General features: G+C 42.9%; 1 protein-coding gene across 1 annotated transcript in view; it reads right to left on the minus strand.

Moving 5' to 3' along the window:
- T265_10067 (hypothetical protein) overlaps positions 1–13,959 on the minus strand; it is a gene marked incomplete at both ends in the record, with an annotated part of 62,691 nt that overhangs the window by 28,824 nt on the left and 19,908 nt on the right. Inside the window, 6 exons of the mRNA XM_009176329.1 lie at positions 325–489; positions 663–809; positions 1,650–1,703; positions 4,096–4,125; positions 8,091–8,195; positions 13,236–13,380. Of these exons, the coding sequence (XP_009174593.1) occupies positions 325–489; positions 663–809; positions 1,650–1,703; positions 4,096–4,125; positions 8,091–8,195; positions 13,236–13,380 (646 nt within the window). The remainder of the gene's footprint in view (positions 1–324; positions 490–662; positions 810–1,649; positions 1,704–4,095; positions 4,126–8,090; positions 8,196–13,235; positions 13,381–13,959) is intronic.

Consider the following 13,959-nt stretch of genomic DNA (forward strand, 5'->3'; position numbering starts at 1 on the left):
TATAACAGCAATATAATATCAGTATACTAGTAGGAGCATTAAAATGTATATAATACAGCAAATAATAATGGTGATAATAATAATAAATAATAATATAAGAAATATAATAATAATGTAATATTAGTAAATAATAATAATTCACCCAGCCATATCCCATTTATTGTACAAATAGCTTCATTCACCTCCCACCCGAAAAGTACCTGCCCGGAAGGTTGTTTAATGCCAGTAATTGCTACGGGGTAATGATATCTCTACGCTCTAGTTAGGTTTGCCTTGCAGGCGTGGTTGTGGCATATCGAAATAGACATCTCTAAACTAACTTACTGCAGGACCTGGTCGACCAGGCATACCGAGAGGACCACGAGGTCCCTGAAATCCAGTCTCACCGGGAGCTCCAGGTTCGCCCTTGATCCCTCGTTCTCCTTGCATTCCATCAGGTCCAGGGCTTCCAGTCATCCCTCGAGCACCTCGTACACCTTTGAGTGAAAGCTTCGTTTAAAGCAAAAGGAATAGAAAATAAGTCACAGATCGACTGATTGGTAGAGACAGTGTGCAAACTGCCTTGACCTGATCCATAAGCACACCTCTGGTATAATAACACTGCTAGAGTAAACTTTGGCAGCCAAGTTTGTGCTCAGATATCTTGCTTGTCAAAAGCTTACCAGATGTTTCTGAAGCAAATCCCGAAACACTGCCGCACGCGCGTAATTGGCATCTCCGACTCCCAAGTTCAGTGGGATAACAAAGAGCGATCCGGCTGGACCAGGTTGACCGGGTTCTCCAGCAAGACCCACTGAGCCATTATGGCCCTTTGGTAGGGAGAAGGCAAACACAAGCTTTTTAGATGCCGGATACGTCTGATTAACTATCTACACATTGTTCAACATAGGTTTATACGGTATATGTACTAGCTCGACATAAACGTGGTCTTGGGTAGTACAAGGCCAAAATTGAAATCGAAAAGAGCGAAGTTATAACATTATGGTGAGTCGATTTTGAATCTTGGTGTCGACCATTGCCTAAAAATGAGATATGCTGTGCCCATAACTTTTGTTCCCAGCTTCACTAGCATAACACCATTCGACATAAAGGCACAACAAATCAATGTCAACACATTAAAACTTTGATTTTTTTTCTTATTCGTAGCTTGAATAAATGAACATTTGTGGTCTCAGCATCTTGGGAGTTGGAGGCAAATGATTCTCCATTTCTTTGGTTTCGTCAACAATATCTCGGTATGGTAGCTTTGTGGGCGCTGCTCAGTCAAGGACAAATCAGGGAACCTACCAATGGATCGACATTTTTCCATCCACCACTTTCACACTTTTTGATTTTCTCACAAGCGGTCTGTTAAAGATACGGATTTCGGCCTAACTGCTTTAAACCTTGGTTACACTCCAGCTGAACTGCCAGTCATGCAGAGTAAACTCTGTTTTTCCCCACGTCATCTCTCAGAGTGCATTCCTTTAGTTTTCTTGTCAAAACAGGTTTCAACTAGGAATCAACCCCTACTACAACGAACTCCCGTCTCAGTAAACCAATTTTCGTGTCCTTGTGAAATTCCTACAGCTGGATTGCAGTGCAAATGCTTTGCACAGTTAGGCATAAATGATGAGGGCAGAGCGCGTTTACAAACGAAAGTTACTTACCATTTCACCTTTATCACCAGGGGGTCCCATGGCTCCAGTCGCTCCCATTGGTCCCTGAAGTGAAACGTAAGTTAGGTCTGGTAAGTTCACGCTTCTTAGGAAATGTATGTCCTTTGAAAGTCTCAGATTTTATTCTTCTGTTCGACCGTTGGATATTTTAAATACTCGTTGGAATAATTAAAACGGGGAAATCGGCTGTGGCATGTTAGAATTATGTGTGCAGGAGAGTGAAATTATCCCAATTTAATTAATTTTGTTGACAGGACAATTCAGTGCGGAACACCCATGTGGCCTAGAAGCAGTCCAGCTTTTTCTACACGCTGATTAGCAATGGCCATCACAGAGTTTCCCCTAAAGTGCTCCGATATTTATAATGAGAGGCTTACTAGTGAACAGGAGGTGCCCTTACATTGGTCGTCGTTATACTGTGTGTAAGGCACTGGACTTCTGGCCACTTTTAATGACTCCGGATATGTAAGTTGGATTAAGAGTCATAGAAGCTGCGAAATAGATTATATTGACTAAACTCTTATGCCAAACAACCAAAAACAGTGGACCATTAGCTACTTAAGAGGCCACGATAGAAGAAAACGGCACAAGATACACAACAAAAACATCTTTATTCATTTGTCAACAAACTATGACCCGCTGTTGAGAAGCACCAACTTGCAGCAGCCACCGGAATACTGGCAAACTGATAAAGAGAAGGCCGCAAGCGTCAGGAACAGGTCTACCTTAGTGGCTGATAGTAGTACCCATAATCTAGAGGCTCCAAAGAACCTAAATACACCCTTTTAGTGCATTCTTCAAAACTGGGTTCAAAATTTTACCAAACGACTGCATAATCCTAGAAATCAGTCCGCTAGTTTACGCCAATGAGTGTTGTTCCCTTCAAGCTGTACAAAACCACTTTGTGTGTGCAGCCATTCTCAAGCCAGTCCGCCTCACTTGGTGTTCTTTTGCAGTCGTAAATCTTCAATAACTAGAACTAGACCAAGTCGTTAGTTTCCCTAAGGTCATATACTTCCGTATTCGTTGGACTGATCGGCTGGTTTCTGTATCATCATTGGTTGAGAGCTTACAAACAGCCTCGTAGACAATGGAGTACACTGTCACGGTATCGCTAAACTTTCAAGTAGTCAAACGAGATGCGCATCGCGCTGAGGATAAGCACCCAATATTTCAACTCTACTTGGTGCTCCACAACGTCCGATGTAGTCCGATATAGTAATGTTTTTGTCTAACATTTCGCTTATGGTCGAATTCGTTGAAGTGCATTTCGCTTATGGTCGAATCCGTTGAAGTAACACAACCAACCGCGAGTCCATAACAATTTGTGGTTTCATTACAATCAACTTCTTTCAGAGAAGTTCCAGAAAAGTGTTCTGGCATCTGTCAACATTATCTATTCAAGTTTGACGTATGAACAGATTGAAAGTAGTTCAACTAAACTGAGTAAGTTCTATAACAAGCTAGACGGAACAAACTCACGTCTTAACATCTCTTAACTCATCTGTTAACATTTCTGCAAACGGTGCTGTTTGTCCCTTGTTTCGAAATGAATTACTTTGAAAAATGTTCTATAGTTGGACATCGTTGTAACAGAATCAAAACCAGCATTTTACTCTTCAGGCTGGCATTTTTATCCCAATGGTTTTGCCTGAAATGCTGTCAATTACCCACAAGTTGAGATAGGTTAGCCTGATCACGGCTTGCCTGATGCTAACTAAAGTTGTAGCTGGTGGGAATTTTTGTCAAATCATTGATTTTGAATAGCTACGTTGGTCTTTCAAGAAGTCCTTCAAGGGTCGAACCGAAAGGTTATCCCAAATTTCGTCGTTTGAAAATTTGCCATGGGTACAACTGCATTACAGTTCAGGGGATCAGAGTCCATTCCGGCTGTTGTCAAGGCCGTGCGTTGATGTTGCGATAAGGTGGAAACGGAATTACAGTACAGTTCTTCTGTTCGGTAATCACTCTTCACAAGTTACCCGCGCTCTCACAAAAGCTTTCGAAGTTGGAACATGCTGGAAATCAACAACATTAGAAATTTGCACCTAAATTTAAGTAGACTGGTTCTAAGTCCTTTACCTTTAGCCTAAGTCTGACACATAAGTGTTTTTAGGAAATGCTACTGGGTTCAAAAATTTTGGCTCGAATAGACATTGGAAACAGACCTTCGGAAACTATCACTTTTTCTATCAAACCCTCCTCTATCTCCTACTTCAGAAGACTACAAAAACCTTCGATATCCAAAGACTTCTCTATGTCATTGTGATCAACAGTTCTGTCGAGAAAAGAAACTGGTGGTCTAGATGTCAGGTGACACAACTTCTAATCCGAGTGCAGCCCGCATAAGACTGGACAGTGCTCGCAACTGCTCGACTAATGGGCATCCATTAGGCTTCTTCTAGTAACAATATCTCACGGATATTACGTAACTTACGCGAAGTGTCTCCTCGATTTGGGATGCCGCCTGGAAGGAAAAAAGTGGAAAAATATGGGTTTTCCAGGATGCACTCCCATTCGGTACCCACGTGCAAATATCATACAAAAATCGTGAATGACCGGAACTAAGTAAATCAAAGATGCAGCAAACACGACTTTATCTGAGAAAATTTTCAGCAGAAGTGACGGAATAGCTTAAAAATCAATGAATGATGTTTAGAAGAACCTAAAGTTAAATTCTGTGCTCTGAGTGACTCGGTGCTTCAGTTGTATTTAAGTTTGGTAAAATCAGAAAGAGAAGTGAGGCGCAAAGCAGCCAGAATTCGCCACATCGAGTTCGTTTTCTACTCTGGGATACAAAACGTTTACTTTATTGCACCGGATCTGGTGTTCAACTGCCTGATCATCAAATAGTTGAATAAAATCAGGAAAGTTTGACTTCATGTGAATCCTCTGAGAAACGCATATTTTGTTCTTGGAGCGGCCGGTGATTGCTGAATTGCCTTCATACAGATATATTTATCGGGAAACAAGTTTTAATTAAGTGAATTACAAGTGTGATTGTGTTCCACATTTGAAAATCTACCAGACTCCGGTTTATTTGAATGATATCATGAAGCCAAACGCCAGAATATATGGGACTCTTAGAGACATTTTGCGTTCACATCACCCCTGAGTGATCAGTTCTTCTCTTGTCCCGGAACGCTTCTACTGGTTGCCACACTGCAAAGAGAAGACACGAGCTCAAGATAGCTTGGTAATTAGACCTCGGTTTGAATCAAACCTTCACTTCCCGACTGCCTGGGTAAAGTGGCAGTATGTCACCTCTTATGCTTTCTTTGCGGTGGTATGGTGGCTAAACAATAAAACACTTTCATGTTGTGTGATTGTTATTCAAGGACACTAGTTCTACTGTTTTTTTTAGCTCATTAGAGGTACAATTTCTTGATCGTATGTAAGATTTGAACTCCGGATGTCTGGCATGTGAAGAAAGCCTGTTAACATCATCATCATCATCATTATCATCATCATCATCATCGACAGCATGACATCAGTTTTCAACACCGATGCTTCACTGTCGTGGATACCTGAGAATGTCGGCGCCATGTGACGAGCAGATGCTGCACGCAAAACCAATGCATGACGAACGGAGTCATCAGTCCTATGTGCCCGGGCCTACAGGAGAGAGCTATTAATGGGGTGAGCGGAGGGGGGAGAAAAAGTATGTGAAACAAAAAGGAGGCGTCAACAGTAGCCTGCCAGGGCGCCCACACCTAGACAGGAGGACGATTAGGGTCCTCAACCAAAGCCTTTGGCTCAAAAACCTAACCATAGGGTAGCGGTCTTTGGCAGGAAATGCATTACCATTTCTACGGAACAAGTCGGCACATGTTCCAACCCCCAACCTGGAGGACCAGGAGACTGTGTTCTTCAGACCTCTAACCATTGACCAACCTGGTATGAGAGACTCTGTGAATGTCACGGGGACACTCCCCAGTATAGCTCAATGGATCGCTGAAGTGCACAAACCATTATACCACGGTTAGGTCCAGTCTCTTCTTGACAGAAGCCCGTTACTACCGGTGCACAACATTAGTACGCCTCTACTGAAAGTGAGGCTAGTATATTGTTCCCAGGCCCAGAATAACCTTGTCCAAATAAGAGGGAAAATGTGCAAATGAGAGTGATGCAAATGCAAATATAACAGCCACTCTTAACAAAACCACCTTTACCAACAGTACTGTTAAACGAGATTCCGGCTCTACTCAAGCGTGCTGTATTCAGACCTGTCTTGAAAGCACACAGGTTGCACTGGTACTTGAATAGCATCTCTGCTTCTCACTTGCCAAAATTTCACGTTTGTTAACTTTATTCAAAATAAAGAGGCGAAAGTGTCATCAAAAATTTCTAAACTAGATGAAGTGAAGTATTTACGAAAAAGTGGTGAGTTGTTGAATGAAACCATGAATGAGATAGAATAAATAAATAAATAAATAATAAAAATAAATAAGTTCACGCTTTATTACCTTATATTACAACAAAAGGCAGCTTGATCACAAGTAACTTTTTTTTCAATTCTTTACAATCATTTTGTTAAAATCCCCATAAAAATTAAGAATACCCTGATGAACTCAACAAGGAACACGGAACAATTTGCCACGAAGTTGAAGGACTTTCTCGGAATATATTGCAGTGCTAAATCACGAATTTTGTTTTCCTTATTTAGCGCCATCCAGTCTGATTCACTAGTATATTTAAGCTGCGGTGAAACGTTGTGATATACCAGCAAGTTTTACCGATGACCACTAGGTGAGCGCTAGTTGTGCATCAAGCTGATGCACTTTGATGTCTATGTAGCTGCACCAGGGCTGGCTCTCATGGCGAATCGCCAGCCGAGCCTAAATACGTTATTTGTGTTGGCGCGAAGTAAACATGCAAGGTTTTCCTCTTAGGTTTGTTATAACTTGGCCCTGGTGAGCAGAGGCACTTCTGCTTGCCACTCGGTGCTCGACCGTCTCGACGCTACTCTGACTCTGAGGTCTGTGGAGAAAAGCAGCCACTTCAGCCAATAAGGAATCAGTCCCCGAATCACAGGGCTAGTATCGTACTGGTGAGAAGAAGCTACACAATTTCCAACCTGGCCACCTGCTACGCGCACAAGGACTTGTGTGAAGTGAAACCCGGATAAGGGCACGCCATACCTATGGTTGGCGAACTATTCCGGCAAAAAAACAGGCAGTTTATTAGTGCGGGACAGCCCGAGAAACCTGTGGACATTGGTTTCAGTCCAATGAGATGTTGGCTAGGGTAAAGGAACTCACCAATTTTCGAAAAGAAGGTTCTGTAGCCCGTAAAGATGTCCGTCAAATACGGATGCACCGCAAATTTTACTACGACGGAAACAGCAGGGGTGAGACTCAAACAATTTAGTCAGATCGGCTATTCTTCAATTAAATCTGTTGCTGCCTAGGGGTTTGGTTGAGCCAAAATCCGAGATACTAACGCGACTGACGTAATATTTGATGACTCATGTCATATCAAGGATAATATAACTGCCTTTTGCGAAAATTGTACGCCCAGACGATACGAAGTGTAGTATATGAACAAGCATATATTCAGGCAAACAGTGTAAGCTCTGTATCGAAATACATATGAGCACGCAATTTATATTGTCAAGGTCGATTTTGGGTGAATATGGGGATGACAAGTGCCACAGTACTTATGAGAATGTGGTTCGTAGAACAGATCTTCCGAGACCATGGGTAGAGTTGGTAATTGATTCTCAGCATTTGTTGCTTAGACATCATTGATCGAATCGTTTACCTGTAGCACCCTTTCGGTGGCTAGCCGCCATGCCACCCGAAGGAAGTAAGAGGGCTGGGATACTGCCAGGTTACCCTAGCCTAGACAGGGGAAGTCGAGAAGCAGAGGTCGGATTCGAACCACGGACCAGTCAGTAAATTCGCGCTCTAACCACTTGAACCATCTCGCCAGACATCATTGATACCACCAACGTAAGCGTTAATAACTAGCGTCCTTTAACAAGTCTGTTTGTATCCATTCTGTTTGATATCAAATTTCCCCATAAGTGCTACCACAGTGAGCGTGATGGGGGGAGTTAGGAAGCGGCCACTACAGCATCTTGCCGGTGGTAGATTCATCAGTTCACTTGCACAAGGGTCTTATTAGCAGCTGATGGAACAAAATATTACTCAACCCAGATTTTACTGAACGTTGGTCATGCATAGTTCAGACATCCACTGGAATCTAATTCACCATGGGAGGAATTCTCAAGAAAAAACGAGGACGAAAAGTGGAGTGGACAGTTTGATAACAAGACCCTAATTGACTTTGCTTGTGTGTGAAACGGTTAAGTGAACTCGAAAAAAATGTTTTAAAAGTTTTTTATTTGGAGACTGAAAATCTAGTAGCGTGATAGCTTAGTCGAGCCTAGAATGTCGAAAATTTGGAGAACCGAATATTATGACTCACTTCATCACCCATCATTTGATCCTCCAAGCAATCGGTTGTATAAACGTCACACTGTTTGCTCGCGATATCTGCTGTCGGTGCGACAAACAGGTCTTGGATAGCACCCTGTCATAAGGCGAACAGATGAAGGAATGACGTGACTCACATGTACACTGCCGGCACACATGTGGCATCGCCACAGGCTAAGACCCAAAACTAATAAAACAATGCAAAACTGTCTGGTTTACTACCGGAAAACGGTGTGGCCATAGCCACCAAGCGAAAATAAAAAATATTTTTCAGTATGCATTTTCCGTATGTGCCGGCTATTTAAATGTCCTACAAACCGGAATATATGAGTTTCAATCCGTCTGGCAGGTAAAAAGTTTGAATCACAGCCTGGCGGTGGAAACTCTTCTTCCACTCCGAAATATCCACTTATCTTCGAAAGGTTGCACAATCAGTCCGGAATGAACTCAGGGTCTTTCCCAGTTTTCAGTCCGAAATTGCGTTACACAAGTGTTCGAAGAAAAACAACTCGGTTTCGAAGTGCGACAGCCCACTGCCAGTTGTTTCCTCAATTCATTCTAATTTGAAAGCCCTCTTCTGTGTCATACTGCCGCCGGTGTTCGTAGAACTGCATGGTTGTGGAATGATTGCTGCTCACAGAAGCAAAGAGCACATCTACCTTCACTGTCAGGCCCCAGGTTGGAATGACTTGATACAAACACCGTTTGGGAAAGTGAAAAGTATGTTGTTGGCCTGTCTGAAGCGTTCGCCGCTTTATGTCTGTTCCGTGACGTCTCTTCTAAATGGATAACGTATTACCGATAATACAGCCACCACTGCGGTATTACCGACTATCGAATGGCAATAAGCAAACGCTGTGGGAAATGCACTAACCTGAATGCTTTGCGGAGATCTACATGCGACACAAAATACCGCAGATCTACACAAGCGTGAAGTGTAACGGTGATGATTTTTCATGGCCAATAGGCGTCCCCAATTCACTGTGTTACAAATGGCCTTTTCAATCAAGATTTTATCCAGCAAATGAAGTTAATCTACACCGGCCTTCGGAATAAACCACATAGGCTGTCCGACACCCGGGTGCGTATGAAAATGAGTTGTAGGTTCCTACAGGTGTAGGAATCTGTATTTGGTTAGTCGCTTTCCATCAGTGCCTCGCTGTAGGTCTTCTACGACCTTGAAAAGCCCGACAACGTACAATTTTAAATAGCAAGTCCCGAAACACACCAAAATATGCCATTCATATGTTTCACTGAATGGTCCCAGCACGGATCACTGTGCCATAGCTCGTCACGCCTCTCATGCCCACGAAAGGAAATGCGTAGGCTTAAAATTCAGGGACATTCAAACTCCATCGATCGGCTTCCTTGACGGAGCTGGTCAAGGTAAATTCACACCCGAACTCAGCTAGGATGATGAGCAAATCAGACGCAGTATCACTTCGGACCGTATCTTTTGGGTGTCTTTACAACATATGACTTCAAATAAAAAATGCGTTCGGGTTAAAGGATGGAAAGGCTCACGGAAAACTGGGCCCAAAAAAACGATAGGAGGGTTTGAAAGACACGCTTTGGTGTGTTTCAGGTTCCACAATATTGAAGTGCAGTTCGTCTGACGTGACAAGGTCGCAAACGGTTTGTAGTGAAGCAATTAAATGTAATACCTGATCAGACTTATGTTCCGATTCCTGTAGAAACCTGCAGCCCATAGTCGTGTGCATTTTTAACAGATAGTAGATGCTGTGCAACAATTGCTTCTTCGGCAGCCCAGATGTCACGAAATTCCAGAGACTTGATTATTAGAACATGACACCGTGCCTGCACAGATGGTGGATTAGCAGTGGCTTTTCAAAAGACGGTTGTTCAGAATGACGTGTCATGTGAAGTGACCCGGTGTCAGTAATAGGTAGCTCGCTCCCCTCTCCTAGGTGGTGCTGATCAGTCACTCGCGGTCGGTAGTTGGATGGCTCAGCTACTGACGAGAAGACGTCAGATTCGACTATCATCAGATGCTCTTCGAAGGTCTGCTTCTAAGTGTTCTAAACACTACCTCTCGGGTTTTCTGCATAGATCAACCTCACGTAAATGGCTAGACCTCATTTGAAGCGCAAGATCTTCTCAACAACTACGAGTCACTTTTTCTGCCGATTACATGTCCTTAAAAAATGTTCACGGTCACATGTTTCATCATCAACTGTTTGGACCACTTAAGTTCATTCAGTGTGTGTGATCCTCAAAGCATCACTGGTGGGAAGCGTTTCACCTCCACTATTGTGATACAATTTTCTAATCGAAACAGTTCATCCGCTTTTTTGAGGACTTCGTACATTCGGAGTTTGATTTAGGTATGGAAGAAAAGGAATAAGCCAAACATTTTCCGTCACGTTGGCTTCATTTTGCTTCATCAGAAGTGCCACTGGACATTCATAAAGTGTGATGGGTCTGGAAATCGCCCTATTTTCTGTTTCCATGTCAGATTGTGTATACCAGCGAAAGTAGCTTAAAGAATACTAATAAAGCCAAGAAACCAATAGTGTATACTAAATATGTAAATCTCGTAGCCTTGCACAACCTCAGTGTTTCGTCAAAAGTGTTTCTGACGTACATCAAGCTAATATTTCAATCTGGTAGTGATCTGACACTACCATAGTCACCTGACCCAGGGGTCATGGAAAAGACGAAAAGCTGTAATGGCATTTGTTTCCGGATTAGTCTGTCACACCGATGGACCCTCACGCACAGTGAGCATTGCAGCATGTGCAAATCGTTATTGTATCTAAATGAACTCCCTTTAACCTGCTTAAATCCGAAGGAATAAGACGAAATAATGAGCAGGAACTAAAGCCATCGGCCTCTTTGGGACTTTTTCATTGTCCACTCAAATGAGGACAGCTAGAAACATGAGACCGGATGTGTGTGCGAAAGATAGTCTGGTGGACCACACTGCTCCGAGAACGCACCCAAGTCACGCGAATCAATAGCTAGTGTTAAGCATCATCCATCCGGCTTAACACCCCATAGAGTTTAGCAGGTTAGGACAGGTCGTTTGCAAGTATTTACATAAAACAAGTGAAAAACAAACTCAGTCAAATACGATGCAGTAAAATTCGATAAAGTACAGTACACTTAAGTTCATCTCAAATAGATAAGATGTAGCCAGTGAGACAGAAGAGGGTTTCCGCAACCCACATCAGAACCTATTTAGCATTCAGTAGGCTAAGGCAGTGGTACTCATCCGTATGACAGCGAAGACAATCTACCACTGACAGGAAAATGCTCGTTTTGCATCTGACAAACAGCAGTACATGTGCCATGTACGTTTGATTGGAGTATACTCAAGTGGAGTCCCTGAATGTGGTCAAAATGACTGTGAGCTGAGTCTTGTTTATTCAGTGTTTGGGCGCAAAACACTAATTGGCCGTCTATGCATGGTAAGGATATACTAGGTGGCGAAATCGGGTTAGAAATGAGTTGAAAGCTGAGAGGGACTTTGTTGATAACAGTGAACCAATGATCTATCGGTGAACCAGTCTGCCAAGTGACCAACCACAAATCCAACTCATCTCACTATCACTTCCATTGATAGGAAGAAACTTTGAAGGGCTTGCAACGCTTCGGAGATGATGTCTGTTGGCCAACATCCAGGACACCCTAACTTCATACTGAGTCACCTACAAACTTCAATCAAGGAGTATCAAGTGTGCACTTTGCTGGGTGTTCAACCGATACTAAGCCAGTTAGTCTTGGCTGTGCAACTCCAAACTGGCGAACTTCAAGGACTGATCTCTCTGCAGTCCATGTTATTAGCAGTTCACTAGAAATTGCCGTGACACTTACATCAGTAGAACAGACCACTCTCTCAAAAAAAACTGCCCGACAAATTCTAAAATATCAAGTCCGTTCTGAGACAGTGCCGGGCTGGTGGTCATCCTCCCACTTGAAACCCAGTATTGTCAGCTGCAAGCGTCTGCTGGTCACAGGTTATTCCGTTAACCTCAGACAATTCTCAACTTTTCTCATGAGCAACTGAACACCCTGAATGCTAGCCTCCAGCGAGACAGTGCTGATTAAACCGAGATAGTCGGTTCTATGTGCGCAAAAGTTATTGACTCGGGACATCTGTATACCTTGGCACTGACCTGTAACTACCTATCCACCTTCCCTCTAAATGTATTCACGTGTTTTCTTCAAATGAAGTTGTCACATGGCGAACCCATAAAGTCACGCCCTGAGTGGACGGCGAAGAAAGTTCACTTATTCCATTGGTTTATCGTGAAACTTCGACCAGAACGCCCTGCGAAACTACCAGGCATTGTCGTAGGTGGCACCCAGACTTAGATTTTATGGCTCGGCCAAGCTCTTAGTTCCTACCAGGAGACTGTTGAATCACACTAAATGCATCACGTGAACAACTGTCAGTCGTGACCCGTAGGTAGCAATTGGGGGTGAGTTTTTTAGTTCGTTTAATAGTAAGTAGACTAGAATAGTCGATTTATCCTTGTTCTCACTCAAAGAGGTTGATCTGTCAGGAGCCATCAGTTAAGGTTGCCTAAGTTCTCCGAATGGTGGAGTACTTTTTCTCGAATGGTGAATTACTCTCTCACAGGAATGATTAAAGACGGCAAAGGTAAAGCGAGTTCGCGTTTGTTCACAACACTTTCAATGTTTTCGCTAGCTATCACTCATGTAGCATTGTGTTGTGATCAGAGCAAACGGTGGGATCAATGAACCTTCGGTTCGCTCATCATCATCACATATCGTGGGTTAAAGTATAACTTAAAGAACACTTTGGTATTCGCCTCTCTTGAAACGGAACAAACTAGCCGATAGATAAGATGGATCGTTCAAAGATTTCTAATGTGGACATGGTTTTCCAATGTCCCACAAATGCACTCATCGTTTTGGATTTTGGCGTTGTGATGTTGTTAACTGGTAGCAACGTGTGCCACGTAACTAAGACTGTCCACAAAATGCACCACCCCCATGCCACTGCTATTGTCCGTCAGGGCTAAAGTTAGCAACTACAGCATACCGAACACAAACCAGACTAACTGTTGAACAACTGTTGTACCGTTGTCATCGGTAAATTGAGTTGCAGAGCAAATATTTAATGGTTAGTAGATGTGTAAAAACATACTTGAATTCCATCCTTCAAAACTCGCATCCGACCACGGGAATCCACCGTTATGGTTGTCCTGTTGTATGCAACTGACTCCCTTTGGCGACAATCCACAAACAATCGGACTTCAGCTTTCTGCATACTGATTGCAACTCGATGCCACCTGAATAGTGTTTACAGAAACATTGTTGTTGATTGTGTATCTCATTCGAGAGACCGTCTGGCAACAGGCAAATGCCCCCTTCAAAACACTCGAAAAGTAGTGGCTCAAATCAAATTTTAACCAAGTACTTTTGGTTTAATATGTACAGATGCTAAGTTGTTCTCAACCGTTAACGGTTGAGGAACTTCCATGTGCTAGATCTCAAGAAGACGAAGAAATTAGTTCCAACAAATGGGTATAAACCAAAATAATCGGTCTTGGTAACCAAACCACAGTACTCAAACGACAAGCTCATCAGGTCAGAATGAAAAAGCTTCGCATTCTCTATCAAGATACAAGTGAATGACTAAACCTGCATAAAAATACCAGAAATGGGATGCTACAGGAACTCTCCGACGTTTGTGCGTTGCCTCTGCATAAAGACAAACGAAGTCATCCAAGCACACAACATATCCGATCGGTTTTTGATGCCTTATTAGCGTCCTTCTCAAGGCGTAGCCTCAAAGAAGACCTCTCTTCTTTTCGAGTGACTGACATAGCTGAGGGCGATTTTGAGTGAAATATGCCACAAAATATAGT

Source organism: Opisthorchis viverrini (assembly GCF_000715545.1).
Source record: "Opisthorchis viverrini unplaced genomic scaffold opera_v5_325, whole genome shotgun sequence".
NCBI lineage: Eukaryota > Metazoa > Platyhelminthes > Trematoda > Opisthorchiida > Opisthorchiidae > Opisthorchis > Opisthorchis viverrini.